Source organism: Mesocricetus auratus, unplaced genomic scaffold (genome assembly GCF_017639785.1).
Source record: "Mesocricetus auratus isolate SY011 unplaced genomic scaffold, BCM_Maur_2.0 Super-Scaffold_100014, whole genome shotgun sequence".
NCBI lineage: Eukaryota > Metazoa > Chordata > Mammalia > Rodentia > Cricetidae > Mesocricetus > Mesocricetus auratus.
The window spans coordinates 10,453,044-10,479,766 of NW_024429197.1; the positions used below are offsets into that span (position 1 = coordinate 10,453,044).

The 26,723-nt window shown below is 44.6% G+C and overlaps 1 protein-coding gene and 1 non-coding gene across 3 annotated transcripts; one reads left to right on the forward strand and one right to left on the reverse strand.

Moving 5' to 3' along the window:
* On the forward strand, positions 1 to 26,723 carry Fam76a (family with sequence similarity 76 member A). Of its 2 annotated transcripts, XM_040756431.1 has the most exons (9): positions 7 to 459; positions 1,901 to 1,965; positions 6,170 to 6,224; positions 7,752 to 7,904; positions 11,703 to 11,860; positions 14,757 to 14,843; positions 21,070 to 21,205; positions 23,671 to 23,772; positions 24,757 to 26,723. In XM_040756431.1, the coding sequence occupies exons 1-9, from the start codon at positions 379 to 381 to the stop codon at positions 24,841 to 24,843; spliced, it is 924 nt and encodes a 307-aa protein (XP_040612365.1). In that variant the 5' UTR covers positions 7 to 378; the 3' UTR covers positions 24,844 to 26,723. The 2 variants fall into 2 exon arrangements, with proteins under 2 accessions (XP_040612366.1, XP_040612365.1); XM_040756432.1 differs by lacking the exon at positions 14,757 to 14,843 and having other exon boundaries at positions 1 to 459.
* Positions 17,638 to 17,739, reverse strand: LOC121144226. Its single transcript, XR_005881545.1, has one exon. It is a non-coding gene; the product is annotated as a U6 spliceosomal RNA (small nuclear RNA).

Genomic DNA, 26,723 nt, shown 5'->3' on the forward strand with positions numbered 1-26,723 from the left:
GGCCGCAGCGGGAAAGCGGGCGGAGCGAGAGAGCTTCCGCGATCCCCGGTCGGAAGCCGCCCTCTTCAGGCGGCGCCCCCGCGTGACTGCGCTTTACATAATCGCGGCCCCGAGCGTCATAGTGGCGTAGTCCAATCTAGACCGAATCAGAGCCGTCGGGAACGTCACGTTCCGCCCCCTCCCGCTTGATCGACGTCCTGGCGAACCAGCGAACGGCCGCTTAGCACCGGAGAGCCCGCCCCCGCGCCGGCGGCCCGCCCTCGCCCGCCCGCCCTCCGCAGCCCGCGGCCGGCCGCCGCCGCCAGGTTGTGCCTGAGACTGTCAGATAAAGCGGCGGGCCGGCGGGCGGGGCGGCGGTGAGCACGGCCCGGGCCGGACATGGCGGCGCTCTACGCCTGCACCAAGTGCCACCAGCGCTTCCCCTTCGAGGCGCTGTCTCAGGGGCAGCAGCTGTGCAAGGTGCGCGGGCTGGGGCGGGGGACGCTCCGGGCGCGGCTAGGAATTCTCGGTCCTATGAGGACGCCCGCCGGGGTCCCCTCGGGCAGGGTGTGGCTGGCCCGCTTCGCCGAGAAACGGCGCCGGGCTGCCCGGGGACTACGGGGCACGTGGGGGAGCCCGGGGCTGAGTTCAGGCCCTGGTAGCCGGCGTGCCCTGGTGCTTAGCAACGGCGGGGTTTCGTCGGACCCGGTGAGGTCGCGGGAGGGGACGACTAGTCTCTCGTTTGTCCGCGACCGCCCCCCCCCCACCCCCGGGCAAGATCCCCTTGGACCGCCTCCTCTCTTGCTGTGATCGCCCTGGGTGCAGAATGAGGGCCCGAGGACCTTTCCCGTCCCGCCTGAGATTGAATCCCGGAGCAGGGTGCAGCTTGTGAGGAGTGTCTCGAACTCGGACATTCATGGGCACTTTTCAGCCAATCTCAAAGTTGGAGGTGGCCAGGCTTTATTAGGGAAAATGAAAAAAGTTCCCATTGTAGCCTTGGAACACAAGAATCAGATGACTTTTTAGCACCTGGTTGGTAGCTTTCTGCTTTGCCCTAACCATGTTTTAACCCCTGAAATGTCAGCGGTTTTCTTTCTTTCCTCATCCGACTTTGTTCTGGTTAATAGAGCAACAACACCAAGCTCCTGTGAAGTGGCCATTGATAAGTTCTCAGATAGATATTTTAGAATGTGTCTAGCTCATAAGAAAAGAAAAAAAAGAGGCTCACATCTTTCCCTCTTCAGCTACTTGTGTTTACTGAGTCTGAGAGATAGTATGTCCCTTTGGACATAAAAGCTATGTTTTAAATTTTCTTTTTGTTTTCGAGACAGGGTCTCACTTGAAGCTCTGCTTGTCCAGGAACTCACAGAGACCCGACTGCCTCTTCGGAAAGGGGTGTGCCACCAAGCCCAGCCCAAGACTGATTTTTTTTTGTTGTTGTTCTTTGTTTTTTGTATTTTTGAGACAGGGTTTCTCTGTGTAGCTTTGGAGCCTATCTTGGAACTCCGCTTTGTAGATCAGGCCTTGAACTCACAGAGATCCACCTGCTGATTTTTTTTTTAAAGGAAGTTTTATAAACAGATAAAATGGTTTTAATCCTTTGCCTTTATTTCCCCAGTCATCCTTCTTGGTATCCCACAATGGAAGATAACCAGCATTGGAATCTAGAGAGTCTGATTTATTCATGCATATATTTGCTTTTCAATCTATGAGTAGTTCATATACATTCCTATTCTCACACCAACATCAGGGAAGTGATGAAGATACTGCAGAGGAGGAAAATAAGGTCCAGAAAAGTTGAATGACTCACTTGAGGCGTAGTGGCTGTGCTAGGAATAGTTCGTCCCCAGCTCCGCTGCCGCCTGCTGAAGCCTGTTTCCACTCCCAGGGCCTTTCAAATGATCACCTCCTCTCTTTTCAGGAATGCCGGATTGCTCACCCTGTTGTGAAGTGCACCTACTGCAGGACTGAGTACCAGCAGGAGAGGTAGAGTTCTGGTTGACCATGAAAGAGGTTTTCTTGCTGTTTTTAGGTTTCTTTTTGAGGTGGTAACCCAGGCTAGCTTTCTCCATTTGAGACAGTAACCCAGGCTAGCTTTCCATTTGAGACAGTCTTTAGTTTCAGCTTCTCTAGGTCTGGGATTAAAGTCGTGCCACCATTGCCCACCCAGAACACACATATTTATTTATTTATTTATTTATTTATTTATTTATTTATTTATTTTTGTTTTTTCCGAGACAGGCTTTCTCTGTATTGTCTTGGAGGCTGGCCTGGAACTGGCTCTGTAGATCAGGCTGGCCTTGAACTCACAGAGATCCACCTGCCTCTCTGCCTCCCAAGTGCTGGGATTAAAGGCGTGTGCCACCACCCCGCTGAAGACACATTTAAAAAAAACAGTAACATTAAAAAAATATGCCAAGCATAGTAGCATAGGTCTTTAATCCCAGCACTTGGGAGGCAGAGGCAGGTGGATCTTTGAGTTCAAGGCCAGTCTGGTCTACACAGAATGAGTTCCAGGATGGTCAGGGTTACACAGCAAAACCCTATCTCAAGAAACCAAACCAAAACAAACTAAATGACATAAATAGACTTAATTTCTTAAAGTTTCTGCTTGTTGCTGAGCCTTGGTGGCTCATGGCCTTTAATCCCAACTCGAAAGAGACAGAGGCAGGCAGATCTCAGTGAGTTCAAGTCCAGCCTGGTCTACAAAGCAAGTTACAGGACAGCCAGGACTGTACACAGTGCTTGGATGTGCATACGGCTGTAATTAACTAATTGTAGCAACCTTTTTTTTTTTTTTTTTTTTGAGTTTCGGATTTTTTTTATTACATATACAGTGTTCTGCCTACATGCAAAAAGAGGGTACCAGATTGAATTATAGATGGTTGTGAGCCACCATGTGGTTGCTGGGAATTGAACTCAAGACCCCTGGAAGAGCAGTCAGTGCTCTTAACCTTTGAGCCACTCCTGCCAGCAACCTTTTTTTTTTGGACAGGATCTTACTATGTAGACTAAATAGTCTTTTTTTTTTTTAATTGTTAAGTGTGTTTGTGAGTACATGTTCTGGTAAAAGCTAGAAGCATCAGATGCCCCTGGAGCTGGAGTTAAGGTGGTAGTGAGACACCCTACATGGGTAGTGGGAACTGAACTCAGGTCCTCTGGAAATCTTTGAAAGTGTTCTTAACCAGATCCAGCTCTCCAGTTCCAGGATGGTCTTATGCGCAGAAATCTACCTACCTCTGCTGGCATAGCGGTGAGATCAGTGCATTCACCACCACACCCAGCTAGATTTGTAGTCAGTTACATTATACACAGGTTAGGTAGCTTCCTGTATATTCTCGGGTATATAATAAGCATGTTATTTCCTATATATTACCCATTGTCTGCTTAGATTTTTATTTCATTTTTCTGCCAGATTGAAAAAGAAGTGGGGATCAGAGCACTTTGTGGTACCAGTCCGTAATCCCAGGGACTGGTGAGACCTTGCCTCAAGTAAATTCCATATAGAGTGATGAAGGATCCGGAATGTGAATGACATATGACTTTAAACATTTAAGCACATACCTTTTATCCCAGCACTCAGAGGGAGAGGCCGTGTCTCAGAGAAACAGGGGCCCCCTGCTAAAATACTAGCGGTTTTTTAATTGCAGCATTGGTCCACATAGTGAACTACAGGTCAGCTACCAAAGCAACATAGGAAGACTCTGTATACATAGTGAACTACAGGTCAGCTACCAAAGCAACATAGGAAGACTCTGTACACATAGTGAACTACAGGTCAGCTACCAAAGCAACATAGGAAGACTCTGTACACTTAGTGAACTACAGGTCAGCTACCAAAGCAACATAGGAAGACTCTGTACACATAGTGAACTACAGGTCAGCTACCAAAGCAACATAGGAAGACTCTGTACACATAGTGAACTACAGGTCAGCTACCAAAGCAACATAGGAAGACTCTGTACACATAGTGAACTACAGGTCAGCTACCAAAGCAACATAGGAAGACTCTGTACACATAGTGAACTACAGGTCAGCTACCAAAGCAACATAGGAAGACTCTGTACACATAGTGAACTACAGGTCAGCTACCAAAGCAACATAGGAAGACTCTGTACACATAGTGAACTACAGGTCAGCTACCAAAGCAACATAGGAAGACTCTACACATAGTGAACTACAGGTCAGCTACCAAAGCAACATAGGAAGACTCTGTACACATAGTGAACTACAGGTCAGCTACCAAAGCAACATAGGAAGACTCTGTACACTTAGTGAACTACAGGTCAGCTACCAAAGCAACATAGGAAGACTCTGTACACATAGTGAACTACAGGTCAGCTACCAAAGCAACATAGGAAGACTCTGTACACATAGTGAACTACAGGTCAGCTACCAAAGCAACATAGGAAGACTCTGTACACTTAGTGAACTACAGGTCAGCTACCAAAGCAACATAGGAAGACTCTGTACACATAGTGAACTACAGGTCAGCTACCAAAGCAACATAGGAAGACTCTGTACACATAGTGAACTACAGGTCAGCTACCAAAGCAACATAGGAAGACTCTGTACACATAGTGAACTACAGGTCAGCTACCAAAGCAACATAGGAAGACTCTGTACACATAGTGAACTACAGGTCAGCTACCAAAGCAACATAGGAAGACTCTACACATAGTGAACTACAGGTCAGCTACCAAAGCAACATAGGAAGACTCTGTACACATAGTGAACTACAGGTCAGCTACCAAAGCAACATAGGAAGACTCTGTACACATAGTGAACTACAGGTCAGCTACCAAAGCAACATAGGAAGACTCTGTATAAAACAAACACATAAAAAGCTGTAACTCCAGGGAATGAGATCCACTGAGAGCTCCTCTCTCACATGGATTGCCGATAGGCAGACGCATATATACACATAATTAAAAATTGCCCTGGCAATATTTGGTATGTATACTTTTCTTTTTTCTTTTTTTGAGTGCTTGGGATTAAACTCAGGGCCTTCCATGTTACAGGCAAGTACTCTATCAGCTATATCCTGGTTTTCAGTTTAAATGATCTTGATTCTGAGGTATCTAATTTTTCTTTTCTTTTTCTCTCTCTCTTTCTCCTTTCTGTCTTTTAAGACAGGGCTTCTCTGTATAGCTCTGGCTGTCCTGGAACTCACTCTGTAGACTAGGCTGTCTTCGAACTCAGAGATCCACCTCACTCTGCCTCCCAAGTGCTGGGATTAAAGATGTGCACCACCATGCCCACCTTGTTGTTTTCTGTTCTAATTTTATGGTCCCTCTGTAGAAATGGTATGGCAAAATAATCACAAAATGGACTCAGTTTTTATTTTGGTCTCGGGCCATTTAATGCCTTTATCCACCAGCTATTCTTTTGTGTAAAGGGTTAGGCTGTGTGTGTGACATACTTTTACTGTGTAGTGCTAGCTGGCCTGGAACTTGCTGTGTAGACCAGGCTGGTCTCTGGGATTAAAGGCATGTGCCACTATGGCTGGCTAATTTGGCCTTATCTGAAGATGGAGTTCCTGTAAGCAGATTGCTTAGTTCAGGCACTTTGGTTGTATCATAGCCTTTAAATCTTCACAAGGCAAAGGAAGTGTTTATTTTGGTCAATGGCAAACTTAGAGAGCTCACAGATACTAAGTATTTGTCCATAGATAGCATCTATTTCCCTGCACCTGATTTTCAGTCTCTTCCTTACAAAGGAGAGTGTAGTCTCCTTCATATCCCAGGCACACATTTATTCCTCACCTCAAATTTCTCAGATATTCATCGGAAGCGGAGAGAATTAACTTCTAGTATTTTGTTTCAGTTTAACACCATATTTTCCACTTTGGGATACTTAAAGATGTCATAATTAAAGCTGGGCGTGGTGGTCCCACATCTGTAGTCCTAGCATGCAGGAGGTTAAAACTGTTCTCAACTACATAGTGAGTCTGCAGCCAGCATGGGCTGTATGAGTAAAATACCAAACTGGGGTTGGGGTGGGGGTGGGTGGCATAAACTGAAGTGACTCATTCTCTCTTTAAACTAGAGTTTCATTACTAGTTTATCAGATATGCAGACTATACATCCCCTAGACCCTAGCACCTCAGCAATAACAAATTCCTTGACTTCAGAGGAATGGGCTTTCAGATTTTCTAAGAGAAGTCTTGTTTTGTTGTTTTCTTCAACAGTAAAACCAATACAATATGCAAGAAGTGTGCTCAGAACGTGCAGCTGTATGGAACGGTGAGTGGGGTTTCTCTGAACCAAAATCCCAACAGGAGCGAGTACTCAGATCTCTTTGAGCTCAGTGGTGAAGAGTACATGGTGATCTTCTAAAGGACCTGGGTTTAGTTCCCGGCACCCTCGTGGTGGCTCACAACCAGGTGCAACTCCATTTCCAGGGGGATCTGATGCCCCTTTTTGGCCTCTGAATACCATGTACCCATGCAGTGCACATACGCATAAGCAAACACCCATTCATATAAAAAGTTTTAAAATCCCCGGGCGTTGGTGGCGCACGCCTTTAATCCCAGCACTCAGGAGGCAGAGGCAGGCGGATCTCTGTGAGTTCGAGGCCAGCCTGGTCTACAGAGCGAGTTCCAGGACAGCCTCCAAAACAATACAGAGAAACCCTGTCTCGAGAAACCAAAAAAAAAAAAAAGTTTTAAAATCGTATATGTATGATTTTACCTTCCTTTTTTCCTCTTCCCTTTTCCCTCCCCTCCTTTCTTTCATGCCTTCCTTCCTGAATGTTTGTTTCATGTGTTGACACAGCATGCGTGTGCATGTCAGTTGTGGAGTCTTTACCTTTGTGAGTTCTGGGATTGGTAAGCACCTTTGCCCATTGAGTACCACCATGCCCACCTTGTTTTCTGTTCTAACTCTATGGTCCCTCTGTAGAAATGGAGTGGGACCATTTAATATGTCTTTATCCATCAGGCATTCTTTTGTGTAAAGGGTTAGGCTGTGTGTATGTGAGTGACATATTTACTGTGTAGCCCTGGCTGGCCTGGAACTCGCTGTGTAGACCAGGCTAGCTTCGAACTCACAGAGCTCTCCCTACCCCTGCCTCCCTAGTGCTGGAATTAAATGCGTGTGCCACTGTGCTTGGCCTGTTTGCTTTTTTTGGGGGGGACAATGTTTCATGTATCCCAAGCTGGCTCAAACTCAACTATGTTCTACTGGATTTTTTTGTTGAAGTTTCATCATGGACACTAATGAACTTTGGTTATTTGTTATTTTATTTAAAAAAAATGAATAATCCACTGGGCAGTGGTGGTGCCCACCTTTTGTTCCAGCATGTAGGAGGCAAGGGCAGGCAGATCTCTGTGAGTTTGAGGCCATTCTGGTCTACAAAGCAAGTTCCAAGTCAGCCTCCAAAGCTACAGAGAAGCCCTGTCTCAAAACAAAACAAAAAAAAAAACAATCCTACGGGGAGTTACTTTTTTTTTTTGGTTTTTTGAGACAGGGTTTCTCTGTGGCTTTGGAGGCTGTCCTGGAACTCACTTTGTAGACCAGGCTGTCCTCGAACTCACAGAGATCCGCCTGCCTCTGCCTCCCGAGTGCTGGGATTAAAGGCATGCACCACCAACGCCCGGCAGGAGTTACTTTTTTTTAATGATGATAAGAATTGTGTTTCATTTAAACATTGTAGGGGCAAATGCATGATGTTGGAAATACATGTTTACCATGTGTCATGGCCTACAAAGTAGGAATTATACTGTAAAAAAATGATAAGCTTATTTGATCTTTTTTTTTCTCTCCTTTAAGCCTAAGCCTTGTCAGTATTGCAACATAATTGCAGCATTTATTGGCAATAAATGCCAGCGCTGCACGAATTCAGAGAAGAAGTATGGACCTCCATATTCTTGTGAGCAGTGCAAGCAGCAGTGTGCATTTGACAGGAAAGATGATCGAAAGAAGGTAAATTTCTGGGGTTTTTTTTCTTTGTCTTTTTTTTTATTATTATTATATTGGGCTAGGTCAGGTGGGCATAATTTTGAGTTCCTGTCCTACTTCTGTTACTGACCTTGGAGAGTCATTTATCAAATCTAGATAATTATATTTTAACATTTCTTTAAATAAATTTTTTTGTTACATTTATTTATTGTGCGAATGAGAGGGATGCTTGCCATTGTGTAAGCATGTTTGTGTGTATGTTTGTCGGGGTGGGGATAGGTTCTCTCTATCCATCATGTGGGTCCTAAGGATCAAACTCAGGTGAACAGGCTTGGTTGCAAATGCCTGTTACTGAGCTATCTTACCAGCCCCATTTTTTTTCTTTAAAACAAAAAATGTTTTTTCTTAGGATTATTTGTCTTATTTTATTTGTGAGTATTTAACCAGCGCGCGCGCGCGAGTGTGTGTACATGCACCATATGTGTGCTTGGTGCTGGACAGGGTCACGAGTGGGCGTCATATCCCTAGACCTGGAGCTAGGTGTGGTTGCACGTTACCACATGTGCGCTGGAAATCAACCTGGCTTCTGTACAAGGACAACAAGAGCTCTTAACCCTTGAGCCGTCTTCCTTTTCACTTTTTAAAGCAAGGTCTCTTTGTATTTGGTTAACCTGGAACCCGGTTTAGCCTTGAACATGAAGATCAAAGGTATGTGCCACCATACGCTGTCCATTTCTTCCCATTACAATTAGATTTTATGGAGGCAGAGGCAGGCGGATCTCTGTGAGTTCGAGACCAGCCTGGTCTACACACAACAGCTAGTTCCAGGACAGCCTCCAAAGCCACAGAGAAACCCTGACTCGAAAAACCAAAAAAAAAAAAAAAAAAAATTAGATTTTATATCTTTACTTCTGAGTTCATATGTGTGCTCACCCTTGTGCCACAGGTCCACCTTGGAGCTCAGAGGACAACTTGCAGGAGTTGGTTCTCTCCTACCATAATCTCCAGGTATTAAGTAAGCTGAGGTCATTAGGTTTGGCAGCTGGTGCCTTTATCTACTGAGCAGTCTTGCTGGCCCCTAACATTATTTATTTACTTTTTTCTTTTTGAGACAGGGTTTCTCTATGTAGCTTTGGAGCCTGTCTTGGAACTTACTCTGTAGACCAGGCTGGCCTCAAATTCACAGGGATCTATCTGACTTAACTCCTGAGTGCTAGGTTTAAAGGTGTGCACTACCACCACCCAACTCAAGGTGATTCTTTTTTTTTTTTTGTTTTTTTTTGGTTTTTCGAGACAGGGTTTCTCTGTGGCTTTGGAGGCTGTCCTGGAACTCGCTTGGTAGTCCAGGCTGGTCTCGAACTCACAGAGATCCACCTGCCTCTGCCTCCCGAGTGCTGGGATTAAAGGCGTGCGCCACCAACGCCCGGCTCAAGGTGATTCTTGCTGACCAAATTTATTAATTTGTAGTGGAGGGATATAACTTTCATTGATGAAAATGAATCCTGCCTGCCAGCTGAGACACCTTTCCCTAAAGATGTTGGAAAAGCTGTGCTGGTAATCAGGAGGTAGTTAGTAGTGTTCTTCTCTGGGACGTAGAGATAGCTCAGTGGTTAAAAGCACTGGCTGCTCTTCCAGAAGATCCTGGATTGAGTTCCAGCTCCCATGTGGCAGCTCACAACACATTCTTAGACTCCAGTCCCAGAGAATCCAAGGCTCTCTTTGGCCTCCGAGTGCATTGCACATAAATGGCACGCAGACACACATGCTGGCAAAACACCTATCCACATGAATAGAAATAAAGAGAAAAAATAGTGTTCTGTTCCTCTCTAGGGATAGGGGACAGTTAGGGCTTTACTGTACCCTATCTCCCTGAGTCCTGTCTCCTTCCTGGGGCTAGCTGAATGATCTTGGGCAAGCTGTTGTCATTATGTGTCTGCAGAGAAGCAGAGGGAGACTGAATGAGGTAGTTACAGAAAATAGTTGTTTTATTTGTTTGAGACAGGCTGTCACTGTGTAGCCCTGGATGTCCTAGAATTCTGTAGCTCAGACTGTGTGCCTGCTTCTGCCTCCCAAGTGCTAATCTTAAAGGTTTGTGCCACCACACTTGGCTCTTTTTTTTTGGTTTTTTTTTTTTGTTTGTTTTTTGAAATAAAGTTTCATGTCAGCCAGCCAGCTTTGGACTCAATGTGTAATAAGATTTACCTGAACTCCTGGTCTTCTGCCTGCATTCCTGAGTATTGGTATTATAGGCATGCGCCACCACATTGAGATAAAATTACTTTTTTATTCAAATTCTGTTATTTTAAAAATATTTTAAATTAGGCTAGGCAGTGCTGGCATACACCTTTAATTCCAGCACTCGGGAGGCAAAGGCAGACAGATCTCTGAGTTTGAGGCCAGCCTGAGCTACATAGAGAAACCCTGTTTCAGGGAAAAAATTTTTTTTAAACTAAAATTGCATTCCTTCTCTTTTCTCCCTTCAACTTTCCCATATTCCCCACTCTCTTCTTCCCTCTCAAATTTCAGGCCCTTTTTTTTGTTATTGTTACATGCATACTTATAAACACATAAATATGTGCGTACAACCTGCTCAGCCCATTTAGTGCTACTTGTATGTATCTGATTTTAGAACTGATCACTTGGTATTGGATAACCAGTTAGAGGCCTCATCCCTGGGAAACATTATTTCTTAGGCTCTCAGCAAGATAAATTTATCTGTCTATCTATCTATCTGTCTATCTATCTATCTACCTACTTACCTGCCTATCTATTTGAGACAGAGTTTCTCTGTGTTTGGAACTTGCTGTCTTGGAACTAACTCTGTAGACCAGGCTGACCTCAAACTTAGAGATCCAGAGATCCACCTTCCTCTGTCTCCCAAGTGCTGGGATCAAAGGTGTGTGCCCACTGCCTGGCTTGCTTTTGTTTTCTTTTGAGACAGGATCTTAGTACCCTTACTTGGAACTAACTCACTTTGTAACCCAGGCTGGCCTCAGACTTATGAGCCACCATACCTGTGTTTGATACTTTTTCTTAAATCAGAGTTAGAAAGTCAGGCGTTGATGGTGCACGCCTTTAATCCCAGCACTCGGGAGGCAGAGGCAGGTGAATCCCTGTGAGTTCCAGACCAGCCTGGTCTACCGAGCGAGTTCCAGGACAGGCTCCAAAACAATACAGAGAAACCCTGCCTCAAAACAACCAAATAAATAAATAAAACAAAACAAAAACAGAGTTAGACTTTAATAAGAAAGATGTTGGCGCTGGGTGGTGGTGGCACACGCCTTTTTTTTTTTTTTTGGTTTTTCGAGACAGGGTTTCTCTGTGGCTTTGGAGGCTGTCCTGGAACTAGCTTTTGTAGACCAGGCTGGCCTCGAACTCACAGAGATCCACCTGCCTCTGCCTCCCAAGTGCTGGGATTAAAGGCATGCGCCACCAACGCCCGACCGGCACACTCCTTTAATCCCAGCACTCGGGAGGCAGAGGCAGGTGGATCTCTGTGAGTTCGAGGCCAGTCTGGTCTACAGGGTGAATTCTAAGACAGCCTCCAAAACAATACAGAGAAACCCTGTCTCGGAAAAAAAAAAGAAAAAAAGAAAGAAAGAAAGAAAGAAAGAAAGAAAAATCAATTTTTGTGTGTATGGCATCATATTAAGTAGTTTATGTACATTGTCACTAAATCCTGTGATTTGCCTCAGACTCACATAGCTTGCACTTGGCCTCGCTGGAGCTTAACCAGGTGGTTCTAGCTGCCAGTGTTCATAGTCTTAGTGTTCATGGTTGAGCACTGATCTCACCTCCTCTTAATTTTGTCTAATTTTTCAGGTAGATGGGAAGTTGCTGTGTTGGCTATGCACGCTGTCATATAAGCGTGTCCTTCAGAAGACCAAAGAGCAGAGGAAACATTTGAGCAGCTCTTCTCGAGCCAGCCATCAAGAGAAGGAGCAGTACAGTCGCCTGAGTAGTGGCAGCCATTACAACAGGTAACCTCAGGTTCATGAGAGGACTACAGGAGCCGGTAGGCCAAGTGCCTCACTCCTCACTCAGTCCAGGAGGGTGCCGTCTCAGAAGTTTCCTGTTGCTACCAGGCTTTAGGAAGTCTGCTTGCCATATTTATAGTTCATATGTCTCCAAGGCCTAGGGAAGTTTCTGTATTATGTCTTAAGGTGTATACAACTTCTAGGTGGAACTCTCTACGTTAATTTGCATAATACCATGGGGATTGGACGTTTTGTTTCCTGGCTAGAGACTACATTTAAATATATATTTGGACAAATAAGTTGATAGGTATTCTAGACTTTTTCAGGGTGGGAGCCAGTTGAAAGATGTCCTTTGGTTGATGGCTGAAGCTTTCTTTTAGAGTATGTGCAATGATGTTAAGAATTGGACTCGTGTTTAATCCTGTCTCTAGCAAATTTTCTCATAGACAATGAGAAAGAGAATAGTGTTACCTCATGGGGTTGTTGTGAAGGCAAATTATATAGTACATGAATAGCCGTTTGTTTTCTAATGACAGTATTCAATGGGTTTTAGCTGGTTTTTGTTATTACTGTCATTATGGGTTTGTTTGTTCACTAGGCATTATTAAGTACTCTCGTGGGCCAGGGACTCTGCTGGGAATACAGAGATGAATAAAAGCCATGCTGTTCTCAGTAGTATGCCTCTGGTAGAGAAGACAGACTTGTAATCAAGTCATCACAGTGTAATGCGATGGGCACACTGAAAACTTGTCCAGATCAGTTAGGAGAGGCGGTTCTAATTAACTGCCTAGGAAGTCAGGAAGGCTAACTTGGGGAGAGCCTCCTGTAACTAACTACCCCTGGGGTGGATTGAATTTGTTGGGTGAAGACAAGGAGGGGTGTCCTAGTAGAGAGACTATTGCTTCCAGAAGACCAGAGGGCACAAGGCCACACAGAACCTGGGAGAACATCAGCACATTTGTGTAGTTGGAAACTGGAGGAGGAGGAAAGGGCCCTGCACCTATGGTCGGGCTTATGGGCAGCCACCAAAGGACCTGTGCAAGGGAAGGACCCAGCCTGTGTTGGCAGTAATTACCCTTAGTAGTAGAGAAGACACTGAAAGAATTGGGAACTGAGGACTGGGAATGTAGCTCAGTGTAGTGTTTGCCTAATGTTTGCAAGGCTTGGGTTTATAGCTCTTCCCATTGGGGCTGTTCTTTTTGTGCAAGTATAGGTAAGCTAAGAAATGTTACAGGAACTTCATCTCAGCCTGGTGATGGTGGTGCACACCTGTAACCTCAGAGCTCTGGAGGTGGAAGCAGAAGGATCAGGAAGGCCAGCCCCAGCTACATAGGGAATTCTAGGCCAGTGCGAGCTACATGAAACCCTGTCTCACCCTCACATAACCCAGCTTCTCCTGCCCTCACCCCCATACATACATGCAAAGATCCACCCGGAGGCACTGCATTGAGATAGTAAGAAATTTCTTTGGAGTGATGATTATAAGAAACTTGGATATGGGTCAGACAATGCAGATAGGCAGTTGCTGAGTGAATAAAGGGTCATTCTCAGGTTTCTCATGTGGATGAGCAGGTAGATCATAACTTAAAGAGAAACCAGGAAAGACAGAAAGAAGTTCAGTTTTTGAAATGCTTGGTTAGAACTTCTAGCAAAATTGTTTATAGCTGCTGAGCCTGGAACTGATCAGACATGAACCAGTAGTAAGGCATTAAAAATCAGTAAGAGTAGAGATGACTTTACATCAAGAGTCCTGCAGCCTCACTGAGTTCAGTTCAGTAGAATGTCACATAACATCTAGAGTCTGCATTGTGATTCCAATGTCTCTTGATTGTGATGGAGGTGATCCCAGGGAGCCGCTTTTCTGTTCCCTGTTGGAACTGTGTGTTTGGATGGTTCAGCTCAAAGTAGAGGCTGAGAACAGAAGTTAGAAGTGTTCAGTATTCAAGAATCAGGAAGAAAATATCCTCAAAATATGAAGTCTGAGTGGTCAAGAGTTCCAAGGATAGAGCAATCCCTGGTATCACATACTGGGGATCACAGAGGTCGGCAGTCATTGAAATCACATACTGAGGAGGTGTGGCTTATGGTTAAGAGTACTCATTGCTCTTTCAGAGGTCCTGGGTTCAGTTACCAGCATACATGGTAACTCCCAGCCATCTGTAGCTCCAGTTCCAGGGGATCTGATATCTGCTTCTGGCTTCTGAGGACAATAGACATGCATGCACTGTTCAGATGCACATACAGACAAAATACTCACACACAAGACAAAATGACTTAAAAAATAATGGAGAACACCCTTGGGTGTGGCATTGGGGCATCTGTCAGTATAAAGGGACTTCATGCCAGCGGCTGGCTTCCAGCTTGCTGTTACAGCCAGTTTTGGGTGACTGTACTAGACTTAAAGCTAGTTTTATTGTAGGACTGAGGTCCAGAGTGAATTCACAGAGATGTGATGAGGAAGGCCAGGAGTTCAGATGTGCTTGCTTGGCTCTTGTTATAGCTTTCCTGCTGGATGTCCTTGGGAGGGTCAGATACTAGCTTGTCAGAGACTAGCTTGTCTGTACTTCCCAGAGCTATGAGATGGAAGATGCTTGGGGGATAGGAAATGGGAAAGACTTCCTAAGACAGAAAACATACTTCTAGTTTTGGTCAGATCTATTTTCATACTTAATAATAAGTCAGGTAGTAAAGCAGTCAAGATGTTTTTTGATCCTATAGAAATTGGCTACCCATGCATCCAAGTATCCAAACCTGTAAACCACCATGGTAGGTCTTACTAACCAAACAGAATAAAGCTGTTGCCCAGAACATTGTTGGTCCATTTGACAGACTTTCCTTGGAGTGTTTTATTAATCTTTGATTTCTAATGTGTGTGTCTCTCTCTTTTTGCCATCAAAAGCCAGAAAACACTTTCTACATCTTCAATTCAAAATGAAATCCCAAAGAAAAAATCCAAGTTTGAGTCAATCACAACTAATGGAGACAGGTGAGCCAGTTGGAGTATGAGTGTACGCATACTTGAAACACATAAGTAGTTCTTGACTACACTTGAAGGTATACCTCAGAGCTAGCCAGGGTCCTGAGTGGACCTGTTATGGGTGCTATGCTAGTCACTTTGTAGTTATAGATAAGCGCTACTGGTAGCTATTTATCAGTTGAATATAAGAACTTAGCCGGGCGTTGGTAGTGCACGCCTTTAATTCCAGCACTCCGGAGGCAGAGGCAGGCAGATCTCTGTGAGTTCGAGGTCAGCCTGGTCTACAAGAGCAAGGTCCAGGACAGCCTCCAAAACAATACAGAGAAACCCTGTCTCAAGAAAAAACAAAAAACAAACAAACAAACAAACAAAAAAACCCAAGAACTTAGTGGGCATGTTGTCTCGTGCTTGTAGTCTCAGAACTTGGGAGGTTGAGTCAGGTGATTGACCTGGAGTTCAAGGCCAGTCCATATAATTGACCATGTAGTTGGATGTGATGACACACTCTTTTAGTCCCAGCAGAGGTAGATCTCTGTGAGTTCAAGGTCAGTCAGGGCTACATAGTGAAACCCAGTTCAAAAATAAATACATATTTAGAATTCATAGCCAGATTAACTGTAGTTAAATTCTTTAGTCCACTAAGGAAGTCTAAGGAGTGAGGAGATGAATGTTTTCCTGTGTGGTCTGTGCCTGTTGCCTCCAGGAAGAGTTGGTTTAGAGAGAGCAGAAGTGGGGTGAAGGCAGGCCTGCATGTCTGCCCGGATATTCCAGACTTTTTTACATGTGCCTGTATAGATGCTGGGACAGGCGAGAAAGAGATACAGTTCAGTGTTCCTGTTTCATTTTGGCCTGCCTAAATGCATATTTTCATTGCTCGCTTTCCTTTCTCCTCAGTGATGCTTCCTCTCATGAGCTGTTTTGTCCTACCTAGTACCCAGAGCCCATATGTGTTGGTGCCGTGGGCTGCTTCCCAACAGAGTCTTGGAGCCATCCATTTTCCTGGTCCTCCAGGCCCAGGCATCCTGAAGTGAGATCACCTGACACTACCCCAGAGTCCTTGGAAGCTTCTCCATTCTGAGAACTCACATTCACAGCATTCGAGACCAGCCGAAGGAGGCCTTGTCAGGGCTGCCTGTTGCTTTATCTCACAGAATGTAACCGTCTGTGGAGTCTCCTTTTCCCTGTCCCCCCCCCCCCAGGCAGGGTTTCTCTGTGGCTTTGGAGGCTGTCCTGGAACTCGCTCTGTAGACCAGGCTGGCCTCAAACTCACAGAAATCCACCTGCTTCTACCTCCCGAGTGCTGGGATTAAAGGTGTGAGCCACCACTGCCTGGCCTCCTATTCCCTGTTGCAGTTTTTACTTTATTTTTCTTTTCTTCTTCTTTTCTTTTTGTTGTTGTTGTTTTTTTTTGAGACAGGGTTTCTCTGTGTAACAGCCCTGGCTGTCCTGGAACTTGCTCTGTAAACCAGACTGGTCTCGAAAACAGAGATCCACCCACTGCCTGCCTCTGCCTCCCGAGTGCTGGGATCAAAGACGTGTGCCACCACTGCCCAGCAGTTTTCGGCTTCTTGAACCTTGAACCTTTTGGAAATGCTTAAGGTTTCCAGGTTGTACGTGGGAAAGAACCATGCAGACCCAACTTTCTGGTCTCTTCCCCCATTCTTTTGAGCAGCTAGTTGGACTGTTCTGAAGAAAACAGATGTGTCCATCATCTTTTCATGATTCTGTAAAAACTGCTTCAAGGAGCAAATTTTTTGAAGTCCTAGAAAGCAGGCCACTGAAGCCCCACCCTGTACTTTCAGATCCACCATTCCTATGGACTTACTTACCCAGGCTGTGCTAGTGGTCCCAGGGAGCTCGTTCATGCTGCAGTTCTGTGCGCCCAGTCTTTGGCAGCTTTACCTCTCACCAGCTTGTCTGTCTTGGGTATTGCCTCCAGTCTTACTGCCTGTTGCCTCGGATGCACCAAGCTAAAACCTAGGCTGGCCCTAAAGATGGTTGAATCATCTCCGGCCACAAGTAGGGATGGTTTTGCTCAGTGGGATGCTAGGTACATGGTCTTTTATTATGTCCTCCAGAGAAGGCATTGAAAGATCATTTTTCCCCATACTGGTTTTATGTGTGTGTGATATTGGTACTTGAGCCTTGGGCTTCCTACCTAATAGGAAAGTACTGCATCCCTAGCCTCATACTGACTTAAAAAGTTATTATTTTACCCGAGTGCGGAGGGCAGGGTTGGAGAGTGAGTCTCGATGTGCAGTTTCGATTCTCCTGGACTTGGTGGTAACCCAGGTTGACCTCAGACTTGAGGTAGTCCTCTTGCCCCAGCCCACTGATCTCGGGGTGTGCCACCTTATTTATCTTATAATTTGAAAATTTAGGTGATTTTTTTTTCTGCTGCCACAGAAATATTTACCCATAAGCACATTCCTTTTGAATGTTCCTGCATTATTAGTGCTCTTAATAATTTAGTCACATGTTTACATTTCTTTTAATTATTCAATACAATGTAAGCTACATTTTGTTATCCTTTTACTTTTTTGTGGGTTTTTTCCTACTCTTTTTCTTTGGTTTGACCCCCCCTCCAAAAAAAAAAAAAAAAAGGCTGGTGTCACCCGCCTCTCATCTCAGCACTCAGGAGTCTGGAGGCAGGAAAGTCAAGAGTTCAAGGTCATCCTCAACTACCTACGGAACCCAAATCAGCCTGGAGTACATTTTTATGAGACACTTTGAAAAAACAATAACAAAGAAGCATTTCTGTAATTTTTGATTCCTTTTTAAATATTCAAACAATATTTTATTTATAAATATGGAATGTTTCAGGAATTTGCATGCCATCCTTACACAGGCCATGCTGATCTTTGTATTGTTCCAATTTTAGTGTATGTGCTGCCAAAGCAAGCACTCCGTGTGTGTGTGTGTGTGTGTGTGTGTGTGTGTGTGTGTGTGTGTGTGTGTGTGTAAATGGAGTGTAGAGAGAATCTCATATGCCCCAGGCTGACCTCAGTCTCTGTAGTGGAGGATGACCTCAAACTTCTGATTGCCCCATCTCTATCTCCTGAGTACTCGAATTACAAGCATGGGCCACTCTTGCCAGGTTTATGTTTTACTAGAGATCGCACCCAGGGCCTTGTGCATGCTGGACAAACATTATCAACTAAGGAGCTTTCCTAGCCCTCAAGTATGGCATATACTCATATACTGGGGGATGGGAGCAGCAGTTGAGTAACTGGTGAATGTTTCCTTAGCAGAAGGCCCTTGGTTTCAATATTTAATACTAACTTTTTTTTTTTTTTTTTACGAGATAGGGTTTTGGAGGCTGTCGGACCAGCCCGGCCTCGAACTCACAGAGGTCCGCCTGCCTCTGCCTCCCGAGTGCTGGGATTAAAGGTGTGTGCCACCACCGCCCGGCTCAATACTAATTTTTAAAATTTATGCTTTTACTCTTTAGATTTTTTTTATTCCTTATGGCTTCTGTATGTTGCTTCATGAAAATTATATGTTGATCTTATACTGCCATATTCTTTTATTTAATATTGAGGCATGTTTGATTCATATTCTCTCTCTTTCTCCCTCTCCCCCTTCTTTCCCTCCCCTCCATTTGAGACAGGGTCTCACTATGTAGACCTGACTGGCCTGGAACTTCTTATTAAACTGATATTATTATACTATGTTTGGTCTTAGTCAAAAGGCTAAGAATCAGTCCTGGAACTTTCTATTCAGACCTAGTCTGGCTTGGAACTCAGGGATCTGCCTGCATCTACCTCACCTCTCAAGTGATAGGATTAATGGCATGTACCACCCTGCCCAGTCATTATTCCTTATCCCTTAGCTTTTCATATTGTAGACAGGATGCATTAGCTTAGCTTTCTGTGATGTTTTGAAACCTAGAAGGTGTCTTAGTCCATTTGTTTTTCAGTAGCCTCCGCTCAATATTTCTAATTTGCTAGTTAAAATTGTGACCAAAAATTTCTGATTTGAGGATAATGTTAGACAGTGTTCCTTCCTTGATAAAATCTGCCCCTTACTTTTCTGTCATACTAGACTGCTAAGTGCTCCATATAGGCAGTCCAGAATCCAACTTAGCCGTAGGTAGCAGCCAGGCACCTACAGTTTGTCATTTCCAAAGGACTTTTAAATTTTATTGATTCTCGCCCTTGAGCTGTGCCTGCAGTGTTGGGCTTCCTTGTGTCCTTTGAAGATGGCCTATGAACAGTGGACTTTATTACTGTAACCCTATTTTGATTCAACCCAGGAAAAGTTGTTTGTCTTGAGGGTGGACCTTGCTGTTTAGCATGAGCTGACCTTGAGTATGAACTCCCTTCCTGAGCCTCTTAGCAGAGAACCTGTTCTTGTGCTAAAGATCTTTCAGAAAAGGCAGGAAATGGAAATGTCCTGGAGTCCTGGAACAGCTCTGATTTTACCAACAATCAATTGGTGCAAGAGTGATTTCTATGGCCGGTGCTTAAGCTCAGTGGTTGAATGTTCTCGTCTCATGCACGAGAGCTTCAGTCCTCAGCACTGCCAACAGCAGAGATGGTTTCCTGAGAAGCAGGTAGAGCAGAGCATTTGGAGCTATCAGACAGTGAAAATTTACTCTAGGTAGCCTGTACTCTGCCCTTAACCTGCTGTAGTTGTGAGTTTAAGTAGGCTCTGTCGGTTTGAGGAAAGACATGTTTTGGTGGATATTGAAACAGATACAAGGAAACTTCTAGAACTGAACTTGGAGAAGACTGATAGCCCTTATCCTGAATGCCTGGTTTATTATTTTGATTGTCTGTTGCCCATCCTGTACTTGTGCACATTGATCAGTTAGGAGAGCATCGTTCTAGTCTCCTCCAGGGCTCTGTTACAGATGCCTCATGTGGACGGAGTGAGTGAGGGTAATGCTGTGGTCAGTGGTCGCTGTCTTCCGGCTCCAGCTATAGAAGAATCTGACTTGTAACTGAGGGAGCATGTGCAGTTGAAAGCTGCTCAGGGCTGTTACAGTGCTGCATTTTAGCTGCTGTTTAAGACTCAGGAAGGAGCGAACTCAAGGACTATGAGCTGTTGCTCTGTTGACAGAGGATTGAGATCAGTGTCCACATTTGTGTGTTGCTTTAAAGATTGTCGAGAAAAGAACTTCCTGTGGGAATTCCCTGGAAAAAGACAGGAAGTAACCTTTGGCAGTGATTCCTTGTTTAGTCTGAGACACCTCTGATACCACTGAAGACTTTGAATCCTCACCCAGAAAAGATTTTGCATGTTATTTCAGGGTCTTAAGATTCCCTGAAGTGGGGGAGATTAGGAGGATCTGCTAAAAGGACATGAGAGTCACCAGTACGAAGTGGGGAGTTGTGGAAAGCTTGAACTGTGACTGGAGTTTGCCACCTTTGGCCCTTTCTCCACTAAGCATCACAGATTCTTTTTGTTGTTGAGACTAGGTCTCATACAATAGCTCAGACTGTCCTGGGATTCACTATACAGCCTAGGCCTGCTTCAAGCTCACAGCAGTCCTCTTGTCTCATCGTGCTGAACATTAAGATGATAGGCCACCAGTGCAGACAGAAGCTAGTCTTCCTGTGTACCCCATCTTTTTAGCGTTTTTTTCTCCTCCCTCCCTCCCACCCTCCCTCCTTCCCTTCCTCTCTCTCTCTCTCCCCTTCCCCCCTCTGTTTTTGGTTTTTCCAGACAGGGTTTCTCTGTAGCCCTGAGTATTCTGGAACTCACTCTGTAGACCAGGCTGGCCTCAAATTCACAGAGATCCGCCTGCCTCTGCCTCCTGAGTGCTGTGATTAAAGGTGTGTGCCACGTGGTACCTCAATTTCTTAGGAGCTCAACCTCATCACAGGACTTTAGTGCTGAGCTTGCACTCATCATTGATAGTCTATCCAAGATTCTAGGAAAGTTCTCTAACACAAACATGGCTGTAGGACCAGTAACACCTGGAGATCTTCACTGAGTCTGAAGTAGTAACCTTGGCTCTTGGGATGTCATGTTTATTTTGGTCTCACTTGTGAGAGGTTGTGGGCTTATGGTTGGATTGGCATCGTTTTCTGATGCCCACCATTCCTGTGCTTAGTCCAAGTACAGCAGATACTGGTGAGCCTGAAGTGGACTGAGCAATATGCTTGTTGGCCAGAATTCAGATAGTTACTGACCCTAGGTTCACCATCAGGTGACCCAGAGTGTGTCCTTAAGTAGAGAAAAGTTTTTCCATTCAAGGTATGAAATTGTCTCTTCATTTTCTACCCAGCTTTTCCCCAGACCTGGCTCTGGATTCACCTGGCACTGACCACTTTGTCATCATTGCCCAACTGAAGGAAGAGGTAGCCACTCTGAAGAAGATGCTGCATCAGAAGGATCAAATGATCTTAGAGAAAGAGAAGAAGGTATGACTTCATCAACGCCTTTCAGGCCAGAGACTTACAAAATGAAGATCCATGGAGTGGGAAATAATGCTTCCTCTGTTGGGTACTTACCATTGGTGGCTTAAAAGAGAGCCTGTGGTCTGCTTGGGGTTCCCTGAGAAGAGGGTGTGTTTGCCAAGTTGATTCCTGGGATGGCAGGCATGTTGGTCTGCATGGGTGATGGGAACCAAACCAGGGTCCTCTGCAAGAGCAACAAGTGTTCTTAACCACTGAGGCAGCTCTCCAGCTCCAGTTTTGCCCTTTGAGATGGGATCTTAAGTAGTCCTGACTGGTCTGGAACTTGCATCTTTAGTATTGATAGTCTGTCTTCATGCTTTAGTAGTTTCTTTTAAACGTTTTATATATCTATTTATTTGTTTATTTATTTATGGGGTGAGTGCATATCACAGTGTACACGTGGAAGCATATGTCCAGGGGATTGAACTCAGGTCATAGGCTTGGTGGCAAGCACTTTTTCCCACTGAACCAACTCACTGGTCTCTTGCTGGTCTTTTTTTGTTTTTTTTAAGGCACAGTTTCTCTGTATAACCCTGGCTGTCCTGGAGCAGACCAGGCTGGCCTCAAACTCACAGATATTAGCCTGCCTCTGCCTCCTGAGTACTAAGATTAAAGATATGGGCGAAAAGCCGGGGGTTGGTGGCGCACGCCTTTAATCCCAGCACTCGGGAGGCAGAGGCAGGCGGATCTCTGTGAGTTCGAGACCAGCCTGGTCTACAAAAGCTAGTTCCAGGACAGCCTCCAAAGCCACAGAGAAACCCTGTCTCGAAAAACCAAAAAAAAAAAAAAAAAAAAAAAAAAAAAGATATGAGCTACCATGTCCCAGCCTGTTTTGGTTTTGGTGGTTTTTTGTTTTTGTTTTTTTGAGACAGAGAGTTGCTCTGTGTAGCCCTGGCTGTCTTGGAACTCACTTTGTAGACCAGGCTGGCTCGGAAGTCAGTTCTCATGTTGTGGTGACCCCCAACCATAAAATTATTTTCATTGCTACTTCATAACTGTAATTTTGTTACTGTTATGAATTGTAATGTAGCTGGGCAGTGGTGGTGCACTCCTGTAATCCCAGCCCTCTGGAGGCAGAGGTGGTGGAAATCTCTGAGTTTTATACCAGCCTGGTCTACAGAGTGAGTTCCAGGACTACACAAAGAAACCCTGTCTCCAAAATAAAAGACAAAAACCACCTAATAGTATGAATTTAAATAATGTAAATATTTTTGGAGATAGAGGTTTGTGAAAGGGGTCTCAGCCCACAGATTGAGACTGCTGATTTGTACCCAGTGAGCCACCTCCTGGCCCTTGTTCTATCTTTTGAGATAGAGGCATGCTGTACAGACCTCACTTCCTGGTACTTGCCATGTAAACCAGACTGTCCTTGAACTTGTGGCAGTCCTGCTTTTGCTTCCCAAGTGCTGAGATTATAGATGCATGTTAGGATTGCATCCAACCAAGGCTGGCCTTAAATTCATGTGCAGCAGTGGACATGAGTCTGAAGTCTAGAGTTGGAAATCAGCACCACATTAACACTGCTGGCCCTCCCCCTCGAGGCATACTTTAAGCTTTTAGACCTCAGGCTATAAAGATCGGACAAAGTATGGGTTAATTTTTAAAAACAATAGGGCCAGCCAGGCGTTGGTGGCCCACACCTTTAATCTCAGCACCTGGGAGGCAGAGGCAGGCAGATCTCTGTGAGTTCGAGTCCAGCGTGGTCTACAGAGAAAGTTCCAGGACAGACACCAAAACAATACAGAGAAACCCTGTCTCGAAAAACCAAAAAAAAAAAAAAAAAAAGTTAAATAAAGAAATAAATGAAGATAGAATAAAACAATAAATCCATTTTCTTGGAAATGAAAGCAGTGATTACTCTCAACTCCTTTCAAACCCTGTTGACTTTTACTTGTAGTTGAGCATTTGGAAGGTTGCTGGAGCTATCAAATCCTAAAAGGATTAGCTGTTTAAGTATCTCAAGTTTTTTGCTGTTGTTGTTTGGATGTGTTTGTTTTTGAGACAGTCTCACTATATAGCCTAGGCTGGCCTTGAACTCAAGGTAGCTCTGCTGCTTTGGCCTCTTGAGTGCTTGCTTAGATTACACTTAAGCACCACCATCACGGCCAGCCAGAAATGTTTACTTGGAGTTGGGGGAGGTGGTGTGCCACTTGGGAGGCTGAGGCAGGAGAATTCTTGACCCTAGGACTTTGAAGATAGTCTGGGCAATGAAACACAAAGAGGAAGGGAGAGATTGGAGGGGAGAAAGAAAGATAATGGACTCGGAAATTTGTAACTCTTCAGAAAAGCCTTAAGGAAAAGGATGGAGTGTGGACATGCAGGAGAGCCCTGGGTTCCAGTAAACTGGAAGACTGTCTGTTTAGATCTCTGATACCAGAACATTTACCATTATCAAGGAGTTTGAGTCACTCTGATTTTTTTTCCTTCAGATCACAGAGCTGAAGGCTGATTTTCAGTATCAGGAGTCTCAGACTCGGGCCAAAATGAACCAAATGGAGAAAACCCACAAGGAAGTCACAGAGCAATTGCAGGTAAGTTTGTGGTGACCTGGTGTGCTCACGATTGTGTTCATTAACCATCCCTTAGGTTGCTTTCTCTCCGAATGTATACAGTGTTCTGCCTTCATGTGTGTCTGCGTGCCAGGTATCACTGCAGATAGTTGTGAGCCATATGGCTGCTAGGAATTGAACTCAGGACCTCTGGAAGAGCAGCCAGTGCTCTAGTGCTCTTAACCTCTGAGACATCTCTCCAGCCCTGTGTTTTCATCTTTTTTCTCTCAAGAACTGTAATTAACAAATGTGTTCTTTTTTTTTTTTTTCAACCTCTTTATTTATTTATTTTTGGTTTTTCAAGACAGGGGTTCTCTGTATTGTTCTGGAGGCTGTCCTGGAACTCTCTCTGTAGACCAGGCTGGCCTCGAACTCACAGAGATCCACCTGCCTCTGCCTCCCGAGTGCTGGGATTAAAGGCGTGCACCACCAACGACCGGCCAAATGTGCTCTTTTATTTCTTTAATTCACCAGATGTGAGTCCAGATGTCTGAGCTATAGATCTAGAAGTAGTCCCAAGAGATCAAGCTCACCAGTGCACATCTACCAGATACTTTTTTACTTAACTGGGTGTCAAGCCCCAGAGTTTCCTGTTGATTTCCCTCTCTGGACCAGTGCCTGCCTTTGTGTCGTCGTCCCCCCCTTACATTTACACAGACAGCTGCCCTTACCATTATTACATTATTATTATTACGCATTAAATTCATTCTGCACAGAAAGCATATACTAACTGTCCAATGAAAACTGTTCTTGCACTGACTTCTTTTTTTTTTTTTTCCCCCCTTCGGTTTTTTGAGACAGGTTTTCTCTGTGTAGCTTTGGAGGCTGTCCTGGAGCTTGCTCTGTAGACCAGAGCTGGCCTCAAACTCACAGAGATCTGCCTGCCTTTGCCTCCCCAGTGCTGGGATTAAAGGCATGGACCACCAACTCCAGCCTGCACTGACTTCTGATTTCTATGATTTTTAGGCCAAAAACCGAGAGCTTCTGAAACAGGCAGCTGCTTTGTCCAAGAGCAAGAAGTCTGAGAAGTCAGGCACCATAACATCTCCGTGAACACCCCAAGAAGGCTCCCAGCAACACCAGCCGGTGCTCCTGGGTCACGGTTGGCAACCTGGCTGTTCTGGGAATTGTGCTTTCCTACAAAATCTCTATTTTCTTACCGTTCCCCTTCTTTGTGCGAATGCAGTGGGCTGAATGGAAACACCTGGTTTGTGCCATGCTATGACTGCATGCTGAGCGTGTGGGATTTCACACCTGCTCCTCCTCCTCCTCCGCTCCCCTCTATGTCAGTACTCGATGTTTCCCATAGTGGTCACTGCTCAGTGTAATGTGCAGAGTTTCTGTCGCCGTCACACCTGTCGTCCGCTGTGCATCACTGCCACCCTCTGAACCTTGAAAACTGCCACCTGAGACTTTGTGCAGTGAGAGAGCCTTTCTCTCGCCAATAAACCTTTTGCTTCAGGGTATACTCTTGGGTTTTTTCCGGGTATATTATGTATGACCTTTGTACTATGTATAGACAGAGTTTTATTTATTTTTTAAAAAGGAAACCTTTTCTTGATAAAGGAATGATGATAGGCTAGCTAGTTCTTGTAAAAGCAATGCCTCTTTGGAAAAAAAGAAAAAAAATGCAGTCCTGTTTGCTAGCTTTTAGTAAGAGAATCCTATCTTTTCTTTCTTATTACCTTAGATTCTCAATGCTAAGGTAAATGCTGGGGGCGTGTAAGTGTGGAGCTAAGTGCCTTTGGAGGACTCTGGAAGAGCATTGAGGAGATGCTTAAGGGTGCAGAGAATTGACCAGTCTGTCTTTAAGTCAGGGCAGAAAGAACGGTTGTCCAGGTTGTACTGGACACTTTCCCCCTCTATCTACCCCTCCTTCTTTTACACAATTTTAAATTCCCACACTGCCACTTCTTTTTTAAAAACATACCTGTTTCTTGCTTGCGTCAGCTGTCATATCAGGCTGTTAATAGAACTTTTTTTTTTTAACATTAGCAGATTCAAGTGGGATAAGATTTGAACTGCTTGTGTGTCTCCAGGGCTTGGCGTGGGCCTCCCTGAGTGTTCCCTTCACATCTTGACCCAGTAGGCCGGTGGGAAGGGACAGGTTCATGTGGAGCCTCACTCCTCGATTTTTGTGAAAGAAACTAGAGATGGACAGTAGGTGCCATGACACAGAACAAACCCTGAATCAGTGCAAGGGTGTCAGAGCCGATCATGAAGACAGGTGACATCTGTACCACATCCGCCAGCGATAGACAGGTGGGGTCACTGTTCTCAGCAGGCGCTCCGCACTTTGTGGTTGCATTGTCAGAAGAGACTCACGCACACAGATGGACAGATACAGACGTGAGGCTCTTTCCGACAGGAGACTGGAAGGGCCATGGATTTATTTGTCGCCGTGGTAGGGAATGCAGTTTTGCCTTCTAAGCAGGGAAAATTGCTGTGCTGAATCATTTTGTAACTTTTTGACTGAGAAACTTTGAGGTAAAGATAACTGTCAGTCATACACTACTTTTCAGATGTGTTTGCATTGGCTGTGGGGAAAAGATGGTAGAAAAAGAATGACAGCCATGGTTTCTTAAAGCGTAAGACTGAGAAATTGTGGATGTGAAATATGACAGTATACAGATGCTCATTCAGTTTTATACTAAATCTTTTTTTAAGGTCTTAGCATTTAATACTCAGCAAACCTACACATTTTCTAAACGAACATGAGCTCCTGAATGGTAAAGAGTATAAACCTCAGTCTTGAAATGTTGATTTTTTTTTAAATCATGACAGCATTTTACCATGAAATTGAGTAACTTTTGGTAACACCTTCCATTTCTTTGTATGTTTGTAATAATGGACATTTTAAAACATAGGAGTGTTTTGGTTTGTACAGACTTTGACAAATGTGTGTTAATAAAATTCATATTGACTCAGATGAA